The sequence below is a fragment of the Anser anser genome (assembly GCF_964211835.1).
Source record: "Anser anser genome assembly, chromosome: 5".
In the NCBI taxonomy this organism is placed as follows: Eukaryota; Metazoa; Chordata; class Aves; order Anseriformes; family Anatidae; genus Anser; species Anser anser.
The window spans coordinates 42,405,021-42,427,528 of NC_139725.1; the positions used below are offsets into that span (position 1 = coordinate 42,405,021).

Consider the following 22,508-nt stretch of genomic DNA (forward strand, 5'->3'; position numbering starts at 1 on the left):
TAGTCCTAACATTCAATTATCTTTTAGTGATCTGTTCGGCCCCGCTATGTTCATTCTCTCAACATCTTTCTTTCCAACCTCTATCGTATAATTATCCATTCCTAATCCTAACCTCTCTCCTTTCCTTTCTGTGTGAATTTTATGTAACCTCTGTTTCCATACACCTTTCACCCCTGCCCAGAGAACTTCACTTACCCTTCCCTCCCAAGTCAGCCCTTGTACAACTTCCATTATTTCAACCCTTCACCTTTGTCCCTAATTACAGCAAAATGAGATTAACTTTTACCCATTCTCACTAAACACGCCACACTGGGTCATTCTGTGAGTGCCTTTCTAACTCAGTCAGGCGTTCAGCTATCTCTGGAGCAAAGAAAACGCCCAGCCCGTTGCAGAAGGGTAACCTTGCTTATCTTCTGTGACCTTTAGTTGAGTCCTCCCTTTCCTAGCAGAGGCATAGAGGCATGTGCAGGAGCACTGACTCTCGATCCACTCTGCCTTACAAACAGATTGTGAGAAGTGATTTTATCATTCCACAAACATGCTGCAGCCCTGGCCATCAACTGCAACTGGTCATAGTTTCCAAAGCATTTGCATTTTATGCAGTAATAACTAAGAAGTTAGTTCCAACCTGTAAAAACTTTAACTGCTGTCCTGAACAGAGTTCATGGAAAGTGCTGAGCTGTTTGGCAGCTTCATAGCTAGGGATTTGACTACGATGCAGCTGGAATTACCCACATTTGCTACATCACAGTAAGGAGGTCTGCTGAAAATCCAAGAAGCTGCATCACTTAACAGAACATGAAGCTGCGTGAACGAGTACTACCTTAGCTGGTCAGGAGAGTTGTTGTTATGCAATATAAGTATTTTGTTTATTGAACAATCACAAATAAAACCTGAGCACCTGCCTTAAGAACAAACTCCAGAGTCTTGTTACAGACAGCACGTGACACTTACATAAGCCTCACAATCTCAGTTGATCCCAAAATATCCAACCAACTGCCATCATTAACACAAGCTTTTCTTGCCAGATATCCTAATAGATAAGTCTTAGTCTCCCTAAACTCTAAATTCACTAAAATTAACTTCTGCATCCCTTCTCAGCCATCCACCACCATTTCACACTTCCCATTCTCTACTTCTCCCCTGAATTCATCTTTCTTTCCACCTTTATCCACCCAAGTACAAAAACAGCAAACAACAATAACAAACAAACAAAAAAACAAACCTTAAGGTCCCCTCTCTCACTAAGAATGAAAAAAGTACATTGGGCCTCTTCGATGAGAGTTTCAGGCCACTTACTAAAGAGCATTAGCAAACCAGTGCCCACAAGAAGCATGAGTGTAGAAAAGGAGAGTAAGAAGTCAGGGACGGCAGAGGGAAATGGGCAGAGTACAACAAAAACGGCAATGGAAAATGTGAAAAGAGAAGGTCAGAAGAAAGAAGAGAGGAAAAATTTTAGGGTGGAGGTAGACAAGAGGTAGAGATTAGTTACTGCGAAAGAAGAGTACTATTTCCAAGAAAGTTTCTCTCAAAAAAATATAAAATCCTAGCTGCTATCAGAATACAACAGGAGGGATGAAACGAAGAACAGAGAGGAGAATACAGGCTAACAGTGATATGAGGGCAAGTCCATTAATACCAGCAGACAGCTCAGTGGGTAAAACAGATGGATTATCATCAACAGGCTCTGACTGCCGCCCACATCGATGAGCAGCAATAATCACTGTCGGCAGTAAACACGTTAGGCACGCACCTGGAGCTGGACGAAGGCAGCAACAGCTACTCCTGCTCAGAGATATCCTACCGAGAGCCGCTTCGGAGCGCCGAGGCCGCGCCTGCCCCTCTTCCCCTCGCCTTGGCTTTCAGCTAGGAGGAGCGGACTGCGTTATCAGGCGGATCGGGAGGGCACGGAGGCACATAAAACCGCAGGCAAATCGCTTTACACGAACTTGAGCTTATCGTTACTCAACACCGGCAGCGAAACGCTCCGGTAGGCGCACGGGGCGCGTTTCAAGAAGTTGAAAGTTAACCGAGCGCGGCGGGTGGTAAAACATTTACACGGCCGGCGGGGGGACAGCGCTGACGGGACTCCGGCGGCGCCGGGCAGACGCGTTACGGGTTCCACGGGTCAGAAACGCTCATCGCCAGCACGCGCAGGTGTGCCCGTCAGCGACTTCAGGGACTACACGGCGAAGTTAAAGCACTGCCCGTATAAAGACGTGCGGCTTTAAAGATCCCCAAATGCTCGGGTGCTGCACAGCGACGAGACTGCCAGAGGCAAGACGCCTAAACCCAAGCTCCTTAACCAAGAGAAGTGGCAGCGGTGCCGTAACAGTAACAAACCACCTCAGGACCGCACGCCGCGACCCGGTGCGGCCACCACACCCCACCCCGGTAACGATGCCGGCTGCCCCCCTCCCTGCAGCACCCCTCAGCGGGGACTAGCCCCCTGAGGGCAGGGCAGGGCAGTACCGGGGGCACGGGCTCCCCCCGCCAGCCAGCGGCAGCCGCCCGCCGTTACCTGCCCGCCCCGGGCCGTTGGGAGCGGGCGCGGTTGCCGCGGCAACGCGGCACTGTCACCCCCCCCGGTCCCCCCCCGCCCTGCCGGGGGCTCACCGCTCGCTCGGGGCGCCGGGGGCGCCACATCCCGCCGGCGGCGGCGCGCGCGTCACGCCGTCGCGCGAGTAGGGCGTCACGGGCCGGTCGCCGCGGCAACGAGGCCGCGGGGGTAGGAGCTAAGATGGCGGCCGGGCGGCCGGCGCCGAGCCCGAGCGGCTCGTCCTGCTCCCGAGCCTCGGCTGCGGCGGCCGGGGAGCGGGAGGAGGAGGCGGCCGCCGCCGCCGGGGCGTTGCCGTGGGAGGTTCGGCTGGCGGCCGCCGAGGCGTCCCGGGCTGAATACCGCGCGGCGTCCCGCCTGCTGGCCAGGAGCAACGCGGAGCTGCTGTGGCGGCAGCGGCGCCTGGAGAAGGAGGCGATGGCCGCGCAGGGCGGCCTGGCCAGGCAGGGCCAGGAGAAGGCGCAGGAGGTGCGGGAGGGCGAGCCCCTCGGCGGGGCCCTGCCCGCTCAGCCCCCCGGCACCGGGCGCGTAACGCTGTGAGGAGAGGCTGAAGCGCTCCCGCGGCTTGAGGAAGAGGCAGCTGAGGGGCTCCTGCCGTCTTCAGCCTCCTGGAGGAGGGCTTAGAGGAAATAAAACCCGAAAAGGTTTTAAAAAAAGGGCTTAGAGGAAACAAACCCCAAATCTGCTCAGAGTGCAGTGAAAAAAGCGCTACACTGGTGACCTCTATCGCAGGCTGTTGCACTTGAATCCTGTGCCTGCTTTTCTAAAGCCAAGTACCAAGCAAAAAAGAGCAAACCCTTTCTTCAGTTATAATAAGAAACCGAAAATAAATATTTATTTTAAATGCCCTGTTAAATTTTATTTAAATGCCCTGTTTATTGAATAAGAAGACACAAATCTCTGATCCCCAGGACATTGGTGGGATTCAATGACGGGAGACGATATTCTTGCTCACAGTCCATGGTTTTCTTTCTTCCTGCATCCATCATGGAAGCCCTTATTCAATCCCTTTTCCAGTTGCCTGATATTTTCTATCTTTTTTCCCCTTTTCTGAACTGCTTCTCTTAATACTGTACCACTATCCAAAATGATAAGGAAGAAAGCCCTTTGTCCGGATAGTTTTAATTCTTTATTAGACTTGCAGATCTCTTCATATCTGCTACAGGTATTTTTACAGTTTAGGCTTGCATTATCTCCCACGCTTAATACAAATCATGAATGGTTGTTTCACTCCCCAATTTTAAAGGTGGTTTAATTGGCCTGAACACCGCAAGTGAGGGACCCTTCTTTTCTTTCTGGCGTCTTCTCATAATTTAAGTTTGAAGAGAAGAATACAACTAGGTTACTGTTCTCTCTCCCCCGCCCTTCCCCCAGTTATTGTTTCTTAATTTCTGTTTTCGCAGATCGAGAAACTGAGGAAGGAGCTGGTTGATTTGAAACAGCAAGCACAAGAAGAGAACAAGAAACTGGTGAATGAGCTTTTTGTCCTCAGAACAGTGGGATCCTCTGGGCAGGCTGAACAGTAGTTTTGATTTTAGTGTGAGGAACAAGCTAGGACAGCAAACTGTTGCAGGTTTTGGTACAAGAATCGTGCATGAAAAAAGAACTTGAAAAAACAGTGCTGATGTGGGAGTTATCCCGTGACTCTCTAGTATTATTCCAGATAGTAGGAATATTTTATAGCATCTGAAATAGTAATAGGAACCAGCTGGGTAATGGTGAGGCCAGAGAGACAGCACAAATGTTTCATTTTTACTAAGCTAACCAATAACTAATTTTAATTCTTTTATAGTTATCCTTCATTCATTGCTGTTGAACCAAAAAATCTTAAAAAGAACAAAGAAAATTATTATTTGTTAATCTGTCTTAAATAAGTAACAGACCTGTGCTCATATCCACTTCAAGCCAGTATAATAACCCATGAAGAAGACTCCACAAGGAACTGTCTCCCATCCTTAGATTATAAAGAGCAAAATAGGATATAAACAATGTTATAGATGTTGCTTTAAAGTAACCATTCATTTCTAGGCTTTTTATTTCACTGGAGAGTAGCTTTTATTGAGTTTGCAGCATTTCTTCTAATGCTGAATTCCTTGTGGTTTTTAAAACACTGCAGCTCAGTGTAATTTCAGACGTTCAGTCCTGCGTGCTCTGTGTTTTATATGACAACATTTAGTGATTGACTTCCCTCATTTTGCTTACTTCTTATTGATTATTTCCGATTTGCAGGCAGACTATTATGCCCAAAAAATAAAAGAACTGGAAGAGAAATTTCATAAAAAAGTTGGAGAAATTGGCCAAATTCAATCAGAACTGAAATTAATAAAGGAATTTCGCGGGGAGAAAGCAGCTATGGAGAAAGAACTGGAAGATGTAAGTTTGTCATAAACACAGGTTTGCAATACTTAATTAAAAAGCAGCCTTTCTGTCTGCATGGCAACCCAGAGTTTGGGAGTGGAGGAGAAAAGACATGGCTGACCTACTGTTTTTTTTTTTCCTTTAAGCACAGTTTACATAGCCTGAGCAAAAGCACAAGGTTTATAAAATGCAAGTTCTGTAGCCAGAACTCACTTCTGTAATGGGCCAATGCTGTCAGTTTGTTTTTACATTTTTATTTATTTTAAACAAAATTTACATAGAATCATACAAACATGGATGGACTAGAGGATTTAGTACACACTTTGGATCTATAATATGCTTTTTAAATAGTGGTATTAACTGTAAAATGTTTCAGCTTTGATAACAAGCATCTCAGCTTGGTGATGGCATGAAAAAGGTGCCTCAAGCAACGTAAGTGTCTCAGTGATTCAGCTTGCCTGAGTTTTTTTTCAACTACAAGAAGTGTCTTGGAAACAAAACAAATGCTTGCTCAACAGCATTTAGATTATTAATATATATCTGCTTTTAAGCTAAGACACTAACTACAGTTAGTCATGCATTTTTCAAAGGACGCTTGAGGTGTTGGATTTTGAATGAGCTTGATGACTGAATGAATAGACAAGGTAAAGTAGATTTCTAAAACCAAGCGTTAAACAAAGTGATGGAGCATGTGTGAATGACTGTCAGTGATGTGAAAATACAGGCAAAGGTGAGCTTTGAAGAGGAAGCAAAACAGTAATAAAAGTCAGATTAAGTGAATTTTAGAGATTGTGTGAAGATTTGATGAAGACTGAGTAGTGCCAGGAAAGACTACCAAGTACCTCCTTGAAGAATTGCATACACTTAGTTATAAGGCTTAAATTAATTTCCATTTTTACAGAGATTTAATTTTTTATCACAGTTAAAAAAGAGTATGAAGATCTCAGACAGGAGACATCAGGAAGCGCTTGTGAGACTGGAGAAGAGGTTCCTTGAAGAGAAGGTAAAGGCTGACAGGCAATTAAACTTTTATTAGAAAAAAATGATTTCTCCCACTGACTACTCTGGCTTCTATAATTCTGACAGTTCTTTACTCAGCATTTTACAGATTCCTACATCAACAAAAGTATGATGACTAGGTTGGAAGCTAGGGGCAGCTTTTTAAAGAAGGACATGGGATGTCAGGATCCCAGAGAGGCCTTATTCTCCAATTCTGTCAGGAATGTCAGTGCCCTTGGGAGTTCATTCAAATTGTTATTATTTCTTTTTTCTTTGCAAGAAGTCGCATGAGCTGAAAACTGTAGATGATTTTAGAATTTACAGTGTATTAGGTTTTAACTTCTGTACCACAGTTCTCGTGCAAAATTTAAACAGGCTTTTCTCCCTTTCAGAAAAGACTGGAAGAAGATGCTGAGAAGAAGCTGGTAATGATGACAGAGACTGCCCAGCGTGAGGCTGTTTTGTAAGAAACACTTGCTTTTCATGTTTTCTGTTTTACTAACCCATTTTAATGGTGTGTTTTAAAGAACTAGTTGCCCATCTTACTGTGTGGCCTTTGAAAGGCAAAATCAGTTACGACCTAAGCTGTTTGCTCTGTTTTAAATGTCAAGATGATGGCAGCACTTACACTTGCTGGGTGTAGGGTCTAGGGGAGATCTGGAGGTAATAATCACAATCACACTACTTTTTTCTCATTCTCCCAGTCCAAATGTAGGACTAGAGATAAAGCTAAGAAAACTTTGTACAGACCCATGAGGATTTTACAGCTTAAGTCTGAAATTAGAACACTGAAATATTGATTTTCATGTAAAAAACACGAAAGGTTGTGATTAAAGCTCTTGGATTTTATTTCCCTTTGTCCAGGCAGCTGAACAGCACTGGGAGAGAGGTGTTTAAGGAGAACATTCGTCTTTGTGGTGCTTTCTCTTACAATCTGAAAGAGAATATGGAATTGCAGAAAACAAAACAGAAGTTAGAGGAGGACAAAACTCTTCTGTTACTGGAGAAGGTTTCTGCTCTGGTTTTAATTCTGTTTCATTTCCCCCCAGGAAGGGGTCCCTGAAGTTCTGGAAATAGATGTAAGTGTACTGAGACTAATTTCTCCCTAGTCAGATCCCTCTGCAGCTATTGAGTTTCAGAGTTGTCTGAAGAAAGCTCTTATTCTCTCTTAATTACGGAGGAGAAATAAGGAAGGATTTCCTATGATAGCCCACTGAGAATAGGTCTCTATGTAGTGTACACTACATGCCAAGCCTTCTTTATCTGGCTTCTCCTGTAAACAAAAACCTGACCCCAGAGAAGTATTCTCTCTCTGATGTGACAGTGCCAGCATGTTTTACTACATCGTCAGTGCTGGGGAAAAAGGAAACCTCCAGATTTGGTGTGAGTAAACAAAAGCCCAAAAAATTTCATCTTACCCTTTTAGGAAACCAGCGAGGGTTTGATTCGAAAAAAGATCCGACAGATCAACCATCAGAAAGCACAGATTAGAGATCTGCAGTGTAAAGTGGAAAGACTGGAGATGGCCTTATCTCACATGACCAGAGAATTTGAGACAGAGACTAAAAAAACACAGCATCAAGCACTGATAGAAAACCAGGCAAGCATGGTGGAGATCAAGAAACTGCAGCAACTACTAGAAATGAAGGACCAGGAGATGAATCGAGTGAAGAAACTAGCCCGGAATATCTTAAATGAGAGGACTGAGGTGGAAAGGTTCTTCCTAGATGCTCTGGAACATGTGAAGCAGGAGATCATAGCCAGTAGAAAGCACTATTATGAAAAAGCACGGGCTGCCTATTACAGAAAAATGATGGAGGCATGTGCAGGGACCGAAGAATTTCCCAAAGTCAAAACATTCAAAGGCAACATAAACAGCACAAACAGTGTGTATAGAGACCTAGAGGAAGCAGAGAAATGCTACTGGTATTTTAACATAAAAAAACCAATCTCTATCTTTCTAGCACACCTTAAAAAAAAAAGAAACCTGTGTGATGATATTGTCTAGATTTGGAATGTTTGTGGAGACTGCTTTAGTGAGAATAACTGTATGAGGTCAATTAGTAAGGCCTTTGTGGGCATCTAATCTCGCTTTTTGATCATTATTTCTGTGGATGAAATTCAAGATAAGCTCAAAAGAGTACTTTTCATTTTCTGCCATGTGCTGTGGAATTACAGTGGAATTTCAGTATAAATGCATTTCTGTAGTTTCTTTTTTTTATATTTATTGTAGCATCTCTGTTTTTTGGGGGTTGTATAGGCATTGTTCTTCTGGCATTGCTCTTTTGCTTTTCATTCACTCCGATGACCTGAAAACATTAGAGCCTAAAAATTACAATTAACATCTTAGGAGCTCTTTACTGTGCTGCTGATCATTTTAACAGGAGCAACCAGTAGATGGCAAATAGTCTTTATTCAAGGCTGTCCATATGCCAGAAGCCTCTGCTTTGCATTGTGATTTCAAAGGATGCTTTCCTCAAGCTTCACAATTAATCTAAAAATTGAGCTGTTACATGAAATATACAGTGACATATCATAGCCAAGATCATATGCAGTACAGTACCAATTGACAGGATTACATTTCAAAATTAATAAACCAAAATCTGATTTATAATTGTAAGTCTCTCAGAATTTGCATTAGGGTGCACCTTAGTTTAAACTGTGGCTACACATGCCACAGTGGCCAGTTTTACGGGTAACTAACCTGCTAGCAATCTGCACCTACAAACTGCAGCAGTATCCATAGATTTTAAGACATAGAGCTTAAAGTCCAGCATAGCTGCAGTTTGCATGTCTTTGGTGAGAGATCAGAATTATACTACTCCCAAATAAAAAGCTTAGTATTCATCAGCCATTGGTTAACTCGGTGACATGTAATCAATTGGAATGCCCCATTCAGGTTGCCTTATCTCAAAAATGACAAAAAAGAAACACCGAGAAATCAAAAATCAGACGTGAAAGTATTTACAGGACGCTTCCCCGTGTAGGGAAAAGGGGAGGGGACAAGACTGGAATTGAGAATATATATTTAGCTTCTTATGTTTGAACAGTGAAAGAAGCAAGGGAAGGGAAATGTGCTTGAAATGAATATGTTTATGTCTAGTTTAGAGAGCCATATGTTTAGAAGTTGGAAAGACAGTACGGATTTATTTTCTGAATTTACATGCTATGAATAGCTGAACAAGAGCAATGCAGAGATAAGAGTTTCAAGCCCTTTTTACACATAGCGAGTCCATGAGAAATGTGCCTTTTCTCCTAATGCATTGATCTTTTCTGTGTTTTTCAGGAATAAAGTACAGTTTGAAAAAGTGGATATCAGTGAGTTGACATGGGAACAAAAAGAACGTGTTCTGAGATTACTTTTTGCCAAAATGAATGGTGCAAATCCATGGTAATACTCTGTGTCTTCAGTAGGGGAGTTCAGAGCTTTCCCTGTTACTAAAGCTTGGCTGATAAACCCCAGAGTAAGGGATTCCAGGAGGCTCTGCATCTAGCATAAGAGTCTAGCTGTGTGGCTTGGTGTGAAATACTGTAGCCTTATGAAAAAGGTGATTTATACAAATTTCGGACAGGCACCAGACTATACTGCTAGATCTTTGTGCGCAGTATCAAAAGAAAAGCAAGTGGAAATAAACTTTTGATAGTACTGAGGAAGACAGAATTATTTTTGCTCAGTGCAGTGGGATTAATTTTGTTCAGTCATTAATGAAATCCTATCCATTTTTATCAGACAAGTAGATAATGCATGTTGTGACAATACCACTCCCCACATATATTTCCTTTTAATAAGAAAACCATAAAGCAATCTGCCCAGTATTACAAAATACAAATATCCACAACCACATTATTGAAAGGGTACTTACCATATGGCTGGTTGCAGTCATCATAAGAAACCTGGGAGCATGATTTAAAAGATGTCTAAAATATGGTTTACACTGGAAATTCAGAAGTCAAGCTGCATTAAATACATTATAAACTGTTAACAGAATTTTTGATGGAATGCATATAAGAGTGCCCACAGAAAAATCAAAAATGTTACAAATTTGTATATAGTTTGAGAGCAAAACAGGGTGGAATATCATCTTCTCTATGTTATCTTTTAAAATCTTTTAAATTAAATTTAAATTTTATTACATTAATAGAGTTTAACAAATTGGGTTAAAGTTATAACAGCAAGAATAAGAAATGTATAATTAAATGATTAATCCATTAGCTTTTATGGTCCCAGTTTAACTCCTTTTATCAGTATTTGCCAACATACAAAAACACACGTAAAGCTGTATGGTAGGTGTGCTTGAGGACTGGGATACAAATACTTCATTTTGATTTATGATTAAAAGCATTAATTGTTTTGTTGTTAATTTCAAAGATTTCTATTATATATTTTGTGTGTGCATTCTAAGTGAGATGCTATTCTAATAATATTCTAGGATAAGAGGTTAGAAGTTTTCTTCCACATGTTGTTATTACCTGTTATTTGGAAACATAACATGATATTTACCAATAATTCAATAATTTGTCTACATGTGCTGACAGCCTTTCTTCCTCTAAAAAAAATTTACACAAAGTTCTGATATATCTATTAACAGAATAAATCAGGCCACTGGGAATCAGGAAGGAAATGGACTATCAACTAATATTTTGGTCAGTCTTTGATATCTTCACACTGATAGAAAGGATTATTTAGACCTCTGCTTAATATCAAGCAATAGTCACCCCTGTATTTGTAAAGATAGAGGTGAACTAAACGGCAGAAACAGCGCACAGCAGCACTGACCTCTGCCTATGCAATTTCTGCTTGAGTGCTCCTCATTTACTTTTAGTTGTAATGCTTTTTCCATAAAATACAAAACTCAGTAGCAAACTGAACTCGTGTTCAATTCATAGTACTGATTTCAGAGAGTGTACTGCAATAGCTCAAGTGTCCTGGCATTTCTTGCTTGCTGTTTGATGTAGGAAACCAGGAGTTTGGTGTGGGATTAGAAACCTGGCTGAGCATACATCACCCCTAGATGAGGATAACTTTGTTCATTTCTTCCTTACAGGAAACACAGCAGAGTTCTGGCTACTTCAGCTCCAGCTCCTGCTGATGCTAAAGAAGAAAGTAAAGTTGGGTAAGATGCTAAATTATACTATACTATTTAACAACTCATCAGTGGAAAGCTGTACCAGCAGTGAGATGAAGCAGGTACATCATCAGTGATCATCTGCAGCTTGATCTAAAAAGGCCTTTCATTAACTAAAAGGCAGATACAAGTTGTATTTCTAGTACATTTAAAATAATCTGATTTAAAAATGTTGGAAATGCAGATAATCAGAAAAGCTATTTGCACGCAGGTGAAAGGCTCCTACAAATTTCTAGAACACAGGTGTGGGGAAAATGCAGGGATACTCCTGCAATTCTTCAGACAGCAGGTAAGCTTGATGATAAAGACTGATGTTATAAAAGTCGGATTTTAGAATTTCTAAAGGAAAGAGATAGTGTGTTTTAGTAAGGCAACAGAAAAGTCAGAATAGCAATGCTGATTAGGAAGACGAATGAAGGTGATTTGAAAGTGAATGACTGTAGACAATATTAGAGGCTATTATTTAATATTCCTTTCCCTGGTGTATGAAAGGATGCCAATGTGTTAATGGTGATTTACCTTGAATATTTTACCTTTGCAGCACAGAAAATATTTCTTCCAACCTAATATTTGTTACACAGCAAGCTGAATTATCAGAGTCATAATCTTCTGCGGTAATCCTTCCACGTATTCAGATGTTAACAGAGTAAGGCAGCTGTACACTTTACGTGAACAAGAACAACATCCACAGCAATTACTGACTCATCTGCACTTTTCATTGTGGAAGTCACCTTGTGAGCAAAGCTGCAATTCTAAATCTTCCATCTGTTAATGCTGCTGCTTTGACTACAAATTTAAAATTCATCTGAAATACAACACTTTTCCTCCTCCTTAAAATAAAGATCTTATTCTTTCAAAAGCCAGGAGCTAGGATGACCCTATACATATCACTAAAGTGGTTAGAACTCTGTGTAGGTGTTGCTGTAATTTGATTGAGATACTTTTCCAGTTAGCAATAAAGTTGTGTATATGAAGTTTAAGAGCTTTTGTGATCAAGTGGTAAGTACCTGGAAATAGAAACAAGGCATTCCTTGAAATGCTGTATGAAAATATTGGTGCAGAAGAAGTCCTTGAAATACTATAAAAGGAAGATGTATACAATGATTACAGGAAACACAGACCAGCCTCTGTGAAGGGGAACAAAGTCACTGTAACACCTACAGAATATCTTACCAAGGAACAGTCATTTTCTGCAGAAATGTATTAGCAAATTTTTTTAATTCACAATCAAATTGCAAGGTGAGAATTTCCCTCGAGTATAGCAAAAGAAAAAGTGAGATACAAACATAAGAGTAACTGCTGTGGATCCACTAAATACATAACTGTCACTTACAAGGAATCTTAATCTGAAGGCAGGATACAAAGTCTTCACATTCAAGTTGTTTAATTAGAACAAGTAATGATTACAATCATTAGAATAATATTATTTTTCCATGAGTACTTGAATGAGCTCCCTGCAGATCCCTCATGGCTGCATCATCTTCCAGGATGCAAGAATAAAAGTAGAGGCTCTCCAGCTCCAAATGCACATATTCTTAAGAACAGGGTATATACCAAGACTTACCCTTCTCTTGTAATGAGACCTGCAGTCCCTAGGGAACGTGAGTGTGTTTGAGCAAATGTCACAAGGTGTCAATCAATCACAAGAAATACAGCTATAGTCAGGAAAAGAAACAAAACAGGCCTGGCTGTTTTGTGATTAAAACATGTTCTCTCTTCCTACCAACCTGTCTACTTTTCTTACCACCTAGACTCACACGATCCTGTGATTCAAGACATACAAACATGTTTCTGCTTCCACAGTTTCATTATCTTACAGGACCTGTAGGCACATTTCTGTTAGCACAGTAAAAAGGCACCAACCAACTTCTAGGTATAACGGAATTGACAGCAAGCTGGAGAATACAATCTGCACGCACAACAGGAACAGAAGTTTTTGAGCTGTCAGAGGCACAGTGAAGGTCACTGTCCCATACAGGAATTTCTTTCATCCTCAGACAAGCAATCAAATATGCTTTCCTGAAAAATGCTTAGAAAGCCATTTCTGAAGTGTTTTGGAAACTGCTCAACAGATGAAAGACTGACGTTTTCAACTCCCAAACTTGCTGTCTTCGTTGTATGTAGAAGTCATTTCCATGAGACATCCAAGATGTCCCAGTTATGTCACTCGAACTGAGTACTCATCTGAGTAAGGTTAGCTCAAAATCTTAACATGTAAGAAAGTGGTAAAGAAAACTGCTACAAGATGTAGCCAGTATTGAGTCACTAAGGCTAAAGATACTGCAGTGGAAAGCAGAGTAGTGTTCAAGTTCAGAGGGTCTAGAAAGAAACACAAGTTAAGGCTCATCTGTCTTCCCTTTCAATTAGATTTTTTTCCTCTGTGACAGGTTATTAAAAAAAATTGTGTTCAGCTAGCCAAAAAACAGACAGCAACAGAAAACCCAGACTGTGCATTACATGAGCCTGCCTGATCTAGACAGAAAAAAAGGCCCATAGAAAATGGAGCTTTCTGTTTCCCAAGGAAATGATGACCGTCAGGACAAAGCTGGAAAGTGCAACATGGAAGGAGAAGGGAACCAAGGTCAGCATCTGTGAAGGCTGATTTAGTTCCCCATAGTTGGCATAACCACAGCAGGCTTGGTAACAGTGGCATCTTCCTCTTTCCATTGAGAAATGATTGTTTTCAGCTGTGTGTAGAACTGCACTCCCTGGGGGAAAGGAGAGACACAAGGGTCAGATGTTTGGCCTTAGGAATTCTTCAGATCTGCACCACAGATGTAACAAGCAGTTTTTGCTCTGTCTACAAAGGTTTGAGTTTTCCTCCGTGGGATCAATTCTTGTCAGCCTGTTCCTTTCAACAGCTCCCTACAGACTCTGGTCCTATGAGAAAACTTGATACTTAGTTCTTGCTCCCTTCTCAAATCTCCACCCAGTAAGGTGAGATCTGATGATCATCTCCCCATTGCCATTTCTAACCTGATTTATAACAAATCAAGAGAGTACTCTGAATCAGCAAGTTACCTGTTTGCCATAGAAATTAGTGTCTCCTCTGAAAGAAGCACGAGAACCGGTGAAAGAGAACATGGGCAGAGGTACTGGGATTGGAACATTGACTCCCACCTAAAGCAAAGGAGAACTGCCATATTAATCACAAAATAAAGTAGCAGATAGTCAGTGATTAGTCGCTATAGCTGGATGCCTACTCATGGTGAAAACGACAACCACAGGAACAATTCTAGCTTGAACATACCTGCCCCACATCTACTAAGTGAGAATATTTCCGAGCTGTGGCTCCATTGGTGGTGAAGATTGCGGTTCCATTTCCATAGGGGTTATTGTTCACCATCTTAATTGCATCATCCAAAGTGTCTGCTTCCAGAACCACCAGGACAGGCCCAAAGATTTCCTCCTTGTAGCAAGTCATATTTGGCTGCCAAGACAAACAGCAGAAAAAGCAGACTGTAGGAAATAGCGTATGGTAAATACACATACCGCTCATCCTCAGGATATTCCTAGGAACACCCACCACACTGCATTGCCGCAGGCCATCCATCCTTCAGTCCTGCTTGCCATTCCACCATTTCCCCTGTCCTGCCATCTATCTAGTCCACTAAAGAGGGCACCATTTGTAACTGCTAAAATGCTTTCTGCTTCTACTGCCTGCCTGACCTGAGTTACAAGTTAGGCCTTTGATCAAGGCTGATTAAAGCCAGGATTAATTCAGGATAGTTCACTCCTCTATAAGTCAGTGCCTGGGATTTGTGTCTCATAATTAGCAGTATTTGACAAATACAAAAGCACCAGTTAGAGTGCTTTAATCATTAATAACTAACACAACAAACTACAAAACATTCATCTGACGAGTTTTCTGTGGCTACTGATAACCTTATTAATGTATAGAAAACTATAAATCAAAAAATCTCAGTGAAACTTTTACTATTGAATACCTAACTATTTACAATGCATCAAAGGAAAGTGAAGTACTTTAAGATGTTTAATGAAAACAATGCAATTAAATTATGAGATAGATTAAAAGCCTGAAATATATGATAGCACTTAATCCATAAAATCCTAATACAAAGTACAATAGCAGAACTATCAAGATCGGCGCATTGTCATGTAATCACTCACCAAGAGGACCACAATTAATATTCCCCCATAGTAACATCCATTTGTTGCACACCATGCACTATATTGAGAGGCTGTTTCAGTAAAACTGTGAATATGTTCAATTATTCAAAGAGCTTTTGTACCTTGCCCCATAATTACTCTTGTGAAGACTTGCACAAATATTTAACTTTTATTTCTACAAGTCCTTAAGTTGCAAATTGCAGGAATGTATAATGGAGAAAGGAAAATTTTAAGTCTGGCTGTTAGTCATACTCTTTTCAGACATCTGCTGCTGGCCATTACGACAGAAAGTACACTGTGCCCAATGGATATTTATTTTGACGCAGTACAAATTGCCCATATGTTCCTTTAATTGGCTGCATTCCAATAAAGTTAAGATTATCAACTTTATTCAGTTTGTTCTGCTCCCCTGGATTCTTTCATCACAACAGCATTACAATCAGCACTTTACTGGGATTGTGCAAGAGAAAGCTGAGCTATTTATGAGACTTCTACCTGGTGATTCTTGATTCTTGACTGATTTTGGCTAACCCATTTTTCAAGTGACCCTGCATTATACAGCATCAAGTTTTGGTTATGTTACCTTGACATTGGCAAGGATTGTTGGTCCAACAAAATTGCCATTTTCATAGCCCTTCACTTTGATATTACGGCCATCCAGAAGAAGACTTGCACCTTCTTTTACTCCTTTCTCAATCAGATGGCAAACACGTTCCTTAGCTTGGGGACTGATTAGAGGCCCTAGATCTGCTCCAGGCTGGTCTCCTGTAAAGAGGCAGAGACAAAAAAAAAATTAACTCTTACAGTTTCCTCTTCATATGTATCATGGAAGTAACTACACTGGCAGGAAAAATCTGATGTTTCTGAGACACAGAACAAAGATTTGAGGCGTTAATGAACTGAGGTAATAGCCTGCAACTCATAATCAACAAACAAGAGAAGGCATAAGCATAGTTTTAGATCACCAGAAAGCTAAAATTCAACAACAGATCCTTCTTAGAAAAGTTTTCTTCTTTGCAAGACTTCATCAAAAATAAATGAAAGTCAGGAGAATTCTCCTAGAATTAATGTTTAGTTTTTCTAAAGTGCTTGTTTCCATTTTTTCCTCTTATTGCATGCTTACTACAGATTGGAAGGATCTCTAAGTGAGACTGTTACATTAATGGTAGGTTTGTGTTCTACATAGGACATAACCTCAAAGTTCCAGTTAAAACAAAGCCAATTCTATAAACTGTGCATCAGTTGCATTGCCAAGCCTTCCTACACATTCCTAACTCCGAGTCTAGGGCTTTGTCCCACTCCAGATAATCTGCTAGCTCCCATACCTACGGACCAAACCTATGGAGCTAGCTGCTTCAAGGGATACACCACAGTATGGCAGATACACTAACCTAAAAAGCCACAGCTGTACAGAAGTGAAGTAACTAATAAGACATTATCTGAGCCTGTACCTGCATTTACGCGTAGATTTTTGGCTCTTTCCACCAGCTCTGGCAGCCATTTCTGTGCTTCTCCCACTAGAATTGCTGTAGACAGGGCCATGCAGCGTTGGCCGGCTGCTCCAAAAGCAGCTCCAACCAGCTGGTTCAAGGTGTTCTCCTTGTTGGCATCAGGCATCACCACACCATGGTTCTTTGCCCCCTGAAATACAAAACATAGGGCCTCCCATCATTAACCACCCCTGCCCACTTCTTTTCTAGCTCTTTGGCAGTATCCTGTTATAGTAGCTCTGAAGGCTACCAGCAGGCTGGCAAGAAGGGCAGCCTCCACACTTAACTCTCAGAAGGAAAGTCAGCTTCTGCTGCCGACTGGTGCGTTCTGTTTTAACATGCACAGACAGAGGCAGTCTGGGTGCTGCCGTGTGCTCCGTTCGGTGGCATTACCATGTTAGCCTGGACTCTCTTGCCATTCCGGGATCCTCTCTCATAGATGTACTCGCCGGCCTGATTAGATCCCACAAAGCTGATTGCTCTGATATCCGGATGGTCACAAATGAAATTCACAGCTTTAAATAGGAAATAACATATTATATATCGTGGTGCACAAACGTTTCCCTCTGTCCCCATCCCCACATTGCTAAATCCATGCATCTTTCTTCTTATCAGAATTCTTGCCTCTGTTTCCTACATCTTAGTCACATTTCACTGCTCATGGTGGCCATTCCCAAGGCGCCCAAGTGATGCTGAAACAAATTTACTGTTGGTTATTTGTATCCTTGGGTTCTGAATTTAATTGAGTGCTTTGGAAAATAATCTGCTTAGGAACTAGAATACTGGTGTCCACTGCATAGCCAGTGAGGCATTTAATTTTTGTTTAGTTTTCCTTGGTAAACACCAAGATGATTTATCTGCTTATTTCAACTGAAGCTTAGGTAGCTAAAGAGAATTTGAACACTTGCATACCTTGGAAATTCAGACCCTAGCCCCCAAAATTCTTGCCACCGTATCTCCCAAAATATTTCATGCAACATGCTAGAGAATCTTCCTGTCACCCCATTTCCCCTCCATCAAGAGTTTTCAAGCACCTTTACAAACTTATCTACCAGCAGTAGGATCAGACGCTCCAACTTGTTTTAGTACCTCCACTAAACGTACACCACAACACTTGCACACTCCAGCCATCTCCCAAGCAGGGCTATTATTACCTTCATGCTGTCCATGGATGATATTCAGGGTCCCGTCCGGGGCACCAGCATCCTGAAACAGCTTGGCAAGGAACATGAGTGCTCCTGGTACACGCTCCGACGGTTTCATCAAGAACGTGTTCCCACAAACCATAGCCATGGGGAACATCCACAGAGGAATCATGGCTGGGAAATTGAACGGCGCAATGCCAGCGCACACACCCAGAGGCAGACGGTAGGTGTAAGTGTCCATGTCTTTAGTGATGGAGGGCATTGTCTCTCCCAGTATGAGGGATGTCACACTGCAAGCATGTTCCACCACCTCTGCAGCAGAAAGGGCAATATGCCACTGGGTGATCTGTTAACAGTCAGTCCCCAAACTCCCTTCTCACCACTGCCTTGACCCAAGTCGTTCTTCCAGCCTTTTCCCACAACTTAAAACTGATTGTGCTCCAGAAAATCCCTTTGCTCTGCCAAGTACTGTGAGCTTATTGTGAATGGATCCTCTCCTGAGTACATTATATGCCACTGTGATAGGAGCACAGACACAACAGCCCCAGTAAAAGTACAGATGTGGTTTTAGTGTACCAGCTGTGATTCAACATATGAGAACAATCCCTTTGCAGCAATTTGTAGTCACTCCCAGGAAAAGAAAGGATTTAATAACTTGGAAGTGATTTAAGGAAGCCTTATCTAAGGGAATATTTCAGGTTAGGAGTTACAATTGCCCTTTTTCTTTTGGAAGGAGGCTTTGGAGGGAGCTACATGTACAAACTCCTGGAGCAAACAGTTGCTCAGGAGACCTCCTCCCTTCCTAAGGGATCTGAAAGCCCCTTTTGTAACAGGAGGAGCCAGCAGCTTACGGAGGCCTCGGAACACATCTCCCTCAGCATCAGCCAGGGTCTTCCCTTGCTCGAAGGTGATGAGTTTTGAAATTTCTTTCTGAAAACGGAAAACAAAGTTTATGAATGTTACTGAAGTACCTGCCAGGACATAGGGTGCAGGGTTAAGTTTACAGAGAGCTGAACATCAGCTGAACAGTCTGAGTAGACCCTGGGAAAGCCTGCATGGGCTGATTTGCTCCTTGTGGACAATAAGCAGTAAGTTGACAATAACTGTGGACAGTAAGTTGCACAGGTGATATTTAAAAACAACAAGAACAAAAAACAGCTGGAGGTTGGCTTATATTCTACTGCTTTCACATGTCACAAAGACACACAGAAAAATCTGTGGAATCCAAAAACATAGTAACATGCTTCTCCCACTTGTCTTTGTCAACTGGCACATTCTCCATCCAAGTTGAAAGTTCCTCCTGTGGTCTTTTGGTCAAAGGAACAAACGCAGAATAATACTCCTGAAGAAGCACTGCCTCTGTAGCCACGTTTGCCTGGAAAGTGCTTTGCCTCACCTCTAAATGACAGTGACTCTGTCAGCTCAATTATGGTAGCAAGACCTTATCAAGAATTCAGATAAAGCCTGAGACTCAATTTCATTCACCAAGTCAGCTACAAGGCATTCAGCAACAGCCGTCACACACAGATGTAGCGCCTCACCAGATTGTCTTTGATGAGCTGTTGATAACGCAGGAAGATTTGCTGGCGACTCAAGACAGATGTTTCTGACCAGTTCCAAAAAGCCTTTTTGCAAGAAGCCACAGCTGCCTCCATCTCACTGGGTGTAGCTTTCGGTACGCGAGCAACCACTTCGTTGGTAGCCTGATGGAAAAGAACAAATTGCATCAAAACTCCACTTTTTCCAGCTCTCCCTGACAACCATTCAACAGTCCCTCACAGCACATGCTTAAAATCCTTATTCTAAAAGGAGGTGTCCTTCTGATGGGGAAGGAGAAGAGACATTCCTCCCGTGGAACAGGCAAAAGGCCTGGGCTACAACAGGAATTCTACGTATTTCGTACTTCTGAAAACCCGTACTCTATACATCTCACAACAGGCATGCAGAAAGCTGTAAATGCAGTGCTGACTTCCAAGATGGAGTTGAAGTGACTTGTCTGATATATTTTTCAGCTTCTAGAGAGCGTAAGACAAAGGTTTCTGTGGCCTACGGCCTTTTCTTTCTGTATCGTCTTGGCTCATTTGCTCTCGTGCATTAAACAAAGCAAGGTTGCTTTGCAAAGAGCAGCACGTGATTGTGCAATTGGCACTGATGTTAGTTTACCTAGGTCACTAGGTTGAAAAAAGATCTTTATTAGCAACCTTAGTGCTATAGTATTTTAGCTTTTAGAGCTTGTCTTTGTTGGTTTGACCTCCTTCTCATGCACACTTAAAAATTAAGTCTGCTTTGACATGACAAAAACATCAGGTAGGTCACTAAGAGAGAAACTACTTAGAAAAAAAGAACATTGTTTGCCCTATAGAGACCAAACGAACCTCAGGAACACAGCTTGCTGCCCTGAACACTTCCACAACGCAAATCAAAGTAGGTCTTTACAGACAAAAGTTTTTAAAAACTGCTGTCCAAATGCTTATGGTGAGGGTCAGAATTCTGAGCCCTTTGGTGCAGGACTCAGGCAAGTGCAAGTGCTACTCATCTGAGTTCATTCTGCACTGCACAGCATCCAGCCTCTAAATTCACAGTGAATATTATGGTGCAGAGACGGAAACTCTCTCAAAGGAGAGAAGCTTCAGCTGCCAAGATTTTTACCTTGGTCTGACAGTGAAATCAGTCTCTATCAGGACTTTACATACAGCTGGCATCAAATCATATCAGGTTGCACACATGCAGGGTGAAAGGAAGACGCCTGAAGTTCGGACATACTAATCACAGAGCTTTTCTATGAGCAAAATACAGTAAGCAGGATTTAAGCTTCCTCTTCAGAGATCAAGGTTTTACTACACAGGGGAGATAAAGAAGGTCATCACTTTCCTAAGACTAACATTTCATGTGAAGAAGAAACTGAGAAGCAATAACACAGTGCTAAATCCATCTTAAGCTCCAAGACTAAGCTTTCTCAAGAAAGACATATACTTTCCCCTTTTGCCAAACGATTCAATGGAAGCACAGACCCTTACTGCACAGCAATTGTTAGTATATAAGCAGAGGCTGCTTCACTCACTGGGTTGTGGATATCGATCCATTCTGTAGTTTTGGATTCAACAAACTTCCCATCGATGAACAGTTTGGTTGTTGGCTGTGGAGGACAAAACGCAGGCCAGTGAGTGATCTTTGTCTCAAGGTGCCCACGTGCCAATGTGCCTCATTACATGTAGGTCTTCATTTACCACTAAGCCCCATTTTTCCCCCACTTTAAGAGCAAAATGGCTAAAGATCTTTCAAAAACTGTTACAGAAAAAATACATTGCTAGACTTACGTTCAGAGCTGTTTCAATCTACTTAAATACTATGTTACTAAGCAAATTAAAAACCTGCAATTCATAAGTGTTTAGAAAAAAACAGTTAATAATTCACTTTGTGAGGATTCCGCCTACCCAGTACAAACTGTACTATGTTCCTTTCCCATCAAACCACTAAGCGGGTTCATCTCTCAAGCTCATAGCTGCAGGCACTAAATCGGCCTTTCCCTGCTCCCCTGTGGTTCTGCAACTGTGGGCAAGGAACCTGTAGGTGCTGAGTTCACAGCGATCGTCCTGGCAGGCAGCACGGAGGACACAACTTCCTAACCCACGTGCAGGGGAGAGGAAAAGGAAGGTTTGGAATAAGGGAGGAGGAATAAGAGGGTTGGGATGCTATCCATGGTACAATGAAGGGAGATCAGAGGAAGAATTAGGAAGATAAACGGGGCTGGCTTGGACAAGTGACGGCAGTGAAACAGGACGAGTGGGAAGCAAAAGGGCAGCAAGAGCTGCAAGAAGCTGAGAAAGCGGGGCTGAGATGAGAGCTGTAACAACGCTGGTAACGTTGGAGCAGGGAGGTAACACCAGGGCGGTGGGTCGAAAGAAAAAAACCTTGCAGGCGATTACGTGGGTGGTCACACCTGGAGAAGCGGGGCAGAGGGCTGCGCTTGCGAAAGCACAAATCCTCTGCAGACCCCGGAGGGGAGCGCAGCGCCGCCGAGCACCTCGGCTGCCAGGGGAGGCCCCGGGGTGGTGCCGGCCGCACCCTCCTGTGGCCACCAGCCCTCCGCTAGCCACGTGTGGGTGCGCCTGCGGCGGACCCGCGAGCTCAGCGCCTCGCCCGGCCCTCGGTGCGGCGGGATTGCTGCGTTTTGGGGTTACCTGGAAGGGGCGGGAAAGCCACGCACACCGAGCAGCAGCTCCCCGCGGCCGCGGGGGCACCTCCATACCCTCACACCCCCTCCCGGGGGCCCGCCGCGGGCACTCACCACAGAGGACGACGAGGAGGAGGCAGCTGAGGCGATCCACGGCACCCCGGCTCTCCGCGGCAGCTGATAACACACACAGATAACGGCGCGGTTAGCGGGGCTCCTCCCCGCCCCCCCGGACCCTCCCCGCCGCCACCCCCGACCCGAGGCCGTCTCAGGGTCCCGGGGCTGTCCCCGCGGCCCCGGCCCCGCCGCCTCACCCCCAGCGCCACGCGCCGCCGCCCGCCCCAGGCCCCCCGCGCTGCCGCCGCCGCCGCCGCCATGCCGGCCCAGGGTCCCTGCCCCGCCGCCCCTCAGCGGCGCCCCTCGCCCCGCCCCGCCCCCTCCCTCCCATTGGCCCGCCGGGCAGCGGCCTCGCCCTCGCCCCGCCCCCTGCCTCCACCGCCCCCCGCTCCGGGCCGCCGATTGGCCGCG

At 43.2% G+C, this 22,508-nt stretch overlaps 3 protein-coding genes across 5 annotated transcripts in view; 1 reads left to right on the top strand and 2 right to left on the bottom strand.

Moving 5' to 3' along the window:
* Nucleotides 1-2,754, bottom strand: part of ENTPD5 (ectonucleoside triphosphate diphosphohydrolase 5 (inactive)) — a 21,586-nt gene extending 18,832 nt beyond the window's left edge. Inside the window, exons 1-2 of one of the 3 annotated variants that reach the window (XM_083838679.1) lie at nt 2,617-2,754; nt 1,754-1,866 (exon numbers count right to left, since the gene is read on the bottom strand). The gene's annotated coding sequence lies outside the window, so the exon portion shown is untranslated. Of the gene's footprint in view, nt 1-1,753; nt 2,523-2,616 lie in introns of those variants that run through there. The other 2 variants (XM_083838678.1, XM_083838677.1) reach the window with 2 other exon arrangements.
* On the top strand, nt 2,741-12,882 carry BBOF1 (basal body orientation factor 1; the record flags this gene model as incomplete). The annotated part of the gene is made up of 10 exons (XM_083838673.1): nt 2,741-3,025; nt 3,961-4,026; nt 4,787-4,930; nt 5,838-5,918; nt 6,307-6,377; nt 6,779-6,923; nt 7,341-7,840; nt 9,201-9,305; nt 10,960-11,028; nt 11,582-12,882. 10 exons carry the CDS (start codon nt 2,741-2,743, stop codon nt 11,643-11,645), a joined length of 1,530 nt encoding a protein of 509 aa, XP_083694799.1. The 3' UTR covers nt 11,646-12,882.
* On the bottom strand, nt 12,240-22,467 carry ALDH6A1 (aldehyde dehydrogenase 6 family member A1). The gene is made up of 12 exons (XM_083838672.1): nt 22,295-22,467; nt 22,095-22,157; nt 20,868-20,942; nt 19,348-19,509; nt 18,658-18,736; nt 17,816-18,118; nt 17,055-17,176; nt 16,623-16,812; nt 15,755-15,936; nt 14,291-14,470; nt 14,062-14,160; nt 12,240-13,748 (listed from the first exon to the last, which is right to left on the bottom strand). The coding sequence occupies exons 1-12, from the start codon at nt 22,355-22,357 to the stop codon at nt 13,644-13,646; spliced, it is 1,623 nt and encodes a 540-aa protein (XP_083694798.1). The 5' UTR covers nt 22,358-22,467; the 3' UTR covers nt 12,240-13,643.
* Nucleotides 22,468-22,508: the final 41 nt, after the last annotated feature.

Coding starts and splice junctions, on each gene's coding strand:
- ALDH6A1 (XM_083838672.1), bottom strand. CDS start 22,357: ATGGCGGCGGCGGCGGCGGCAGCGCGGGGGGCCTGGGGCGGGCGGCGG. Junction 14,471..15,754: donor CAATCCTTGCCAATGTCAAG/GTAACATAACCA, acceptor TTGTCTTGGCAG/CCAAATATGACTTGCTACAA. Junction 13,749..14,061: donor CTAATTTCTATGGCAAACAG/GTAACTTGCTGA, acceptor CCTTTCCCCCAG/GGAGTGCAGTTCTACACACA.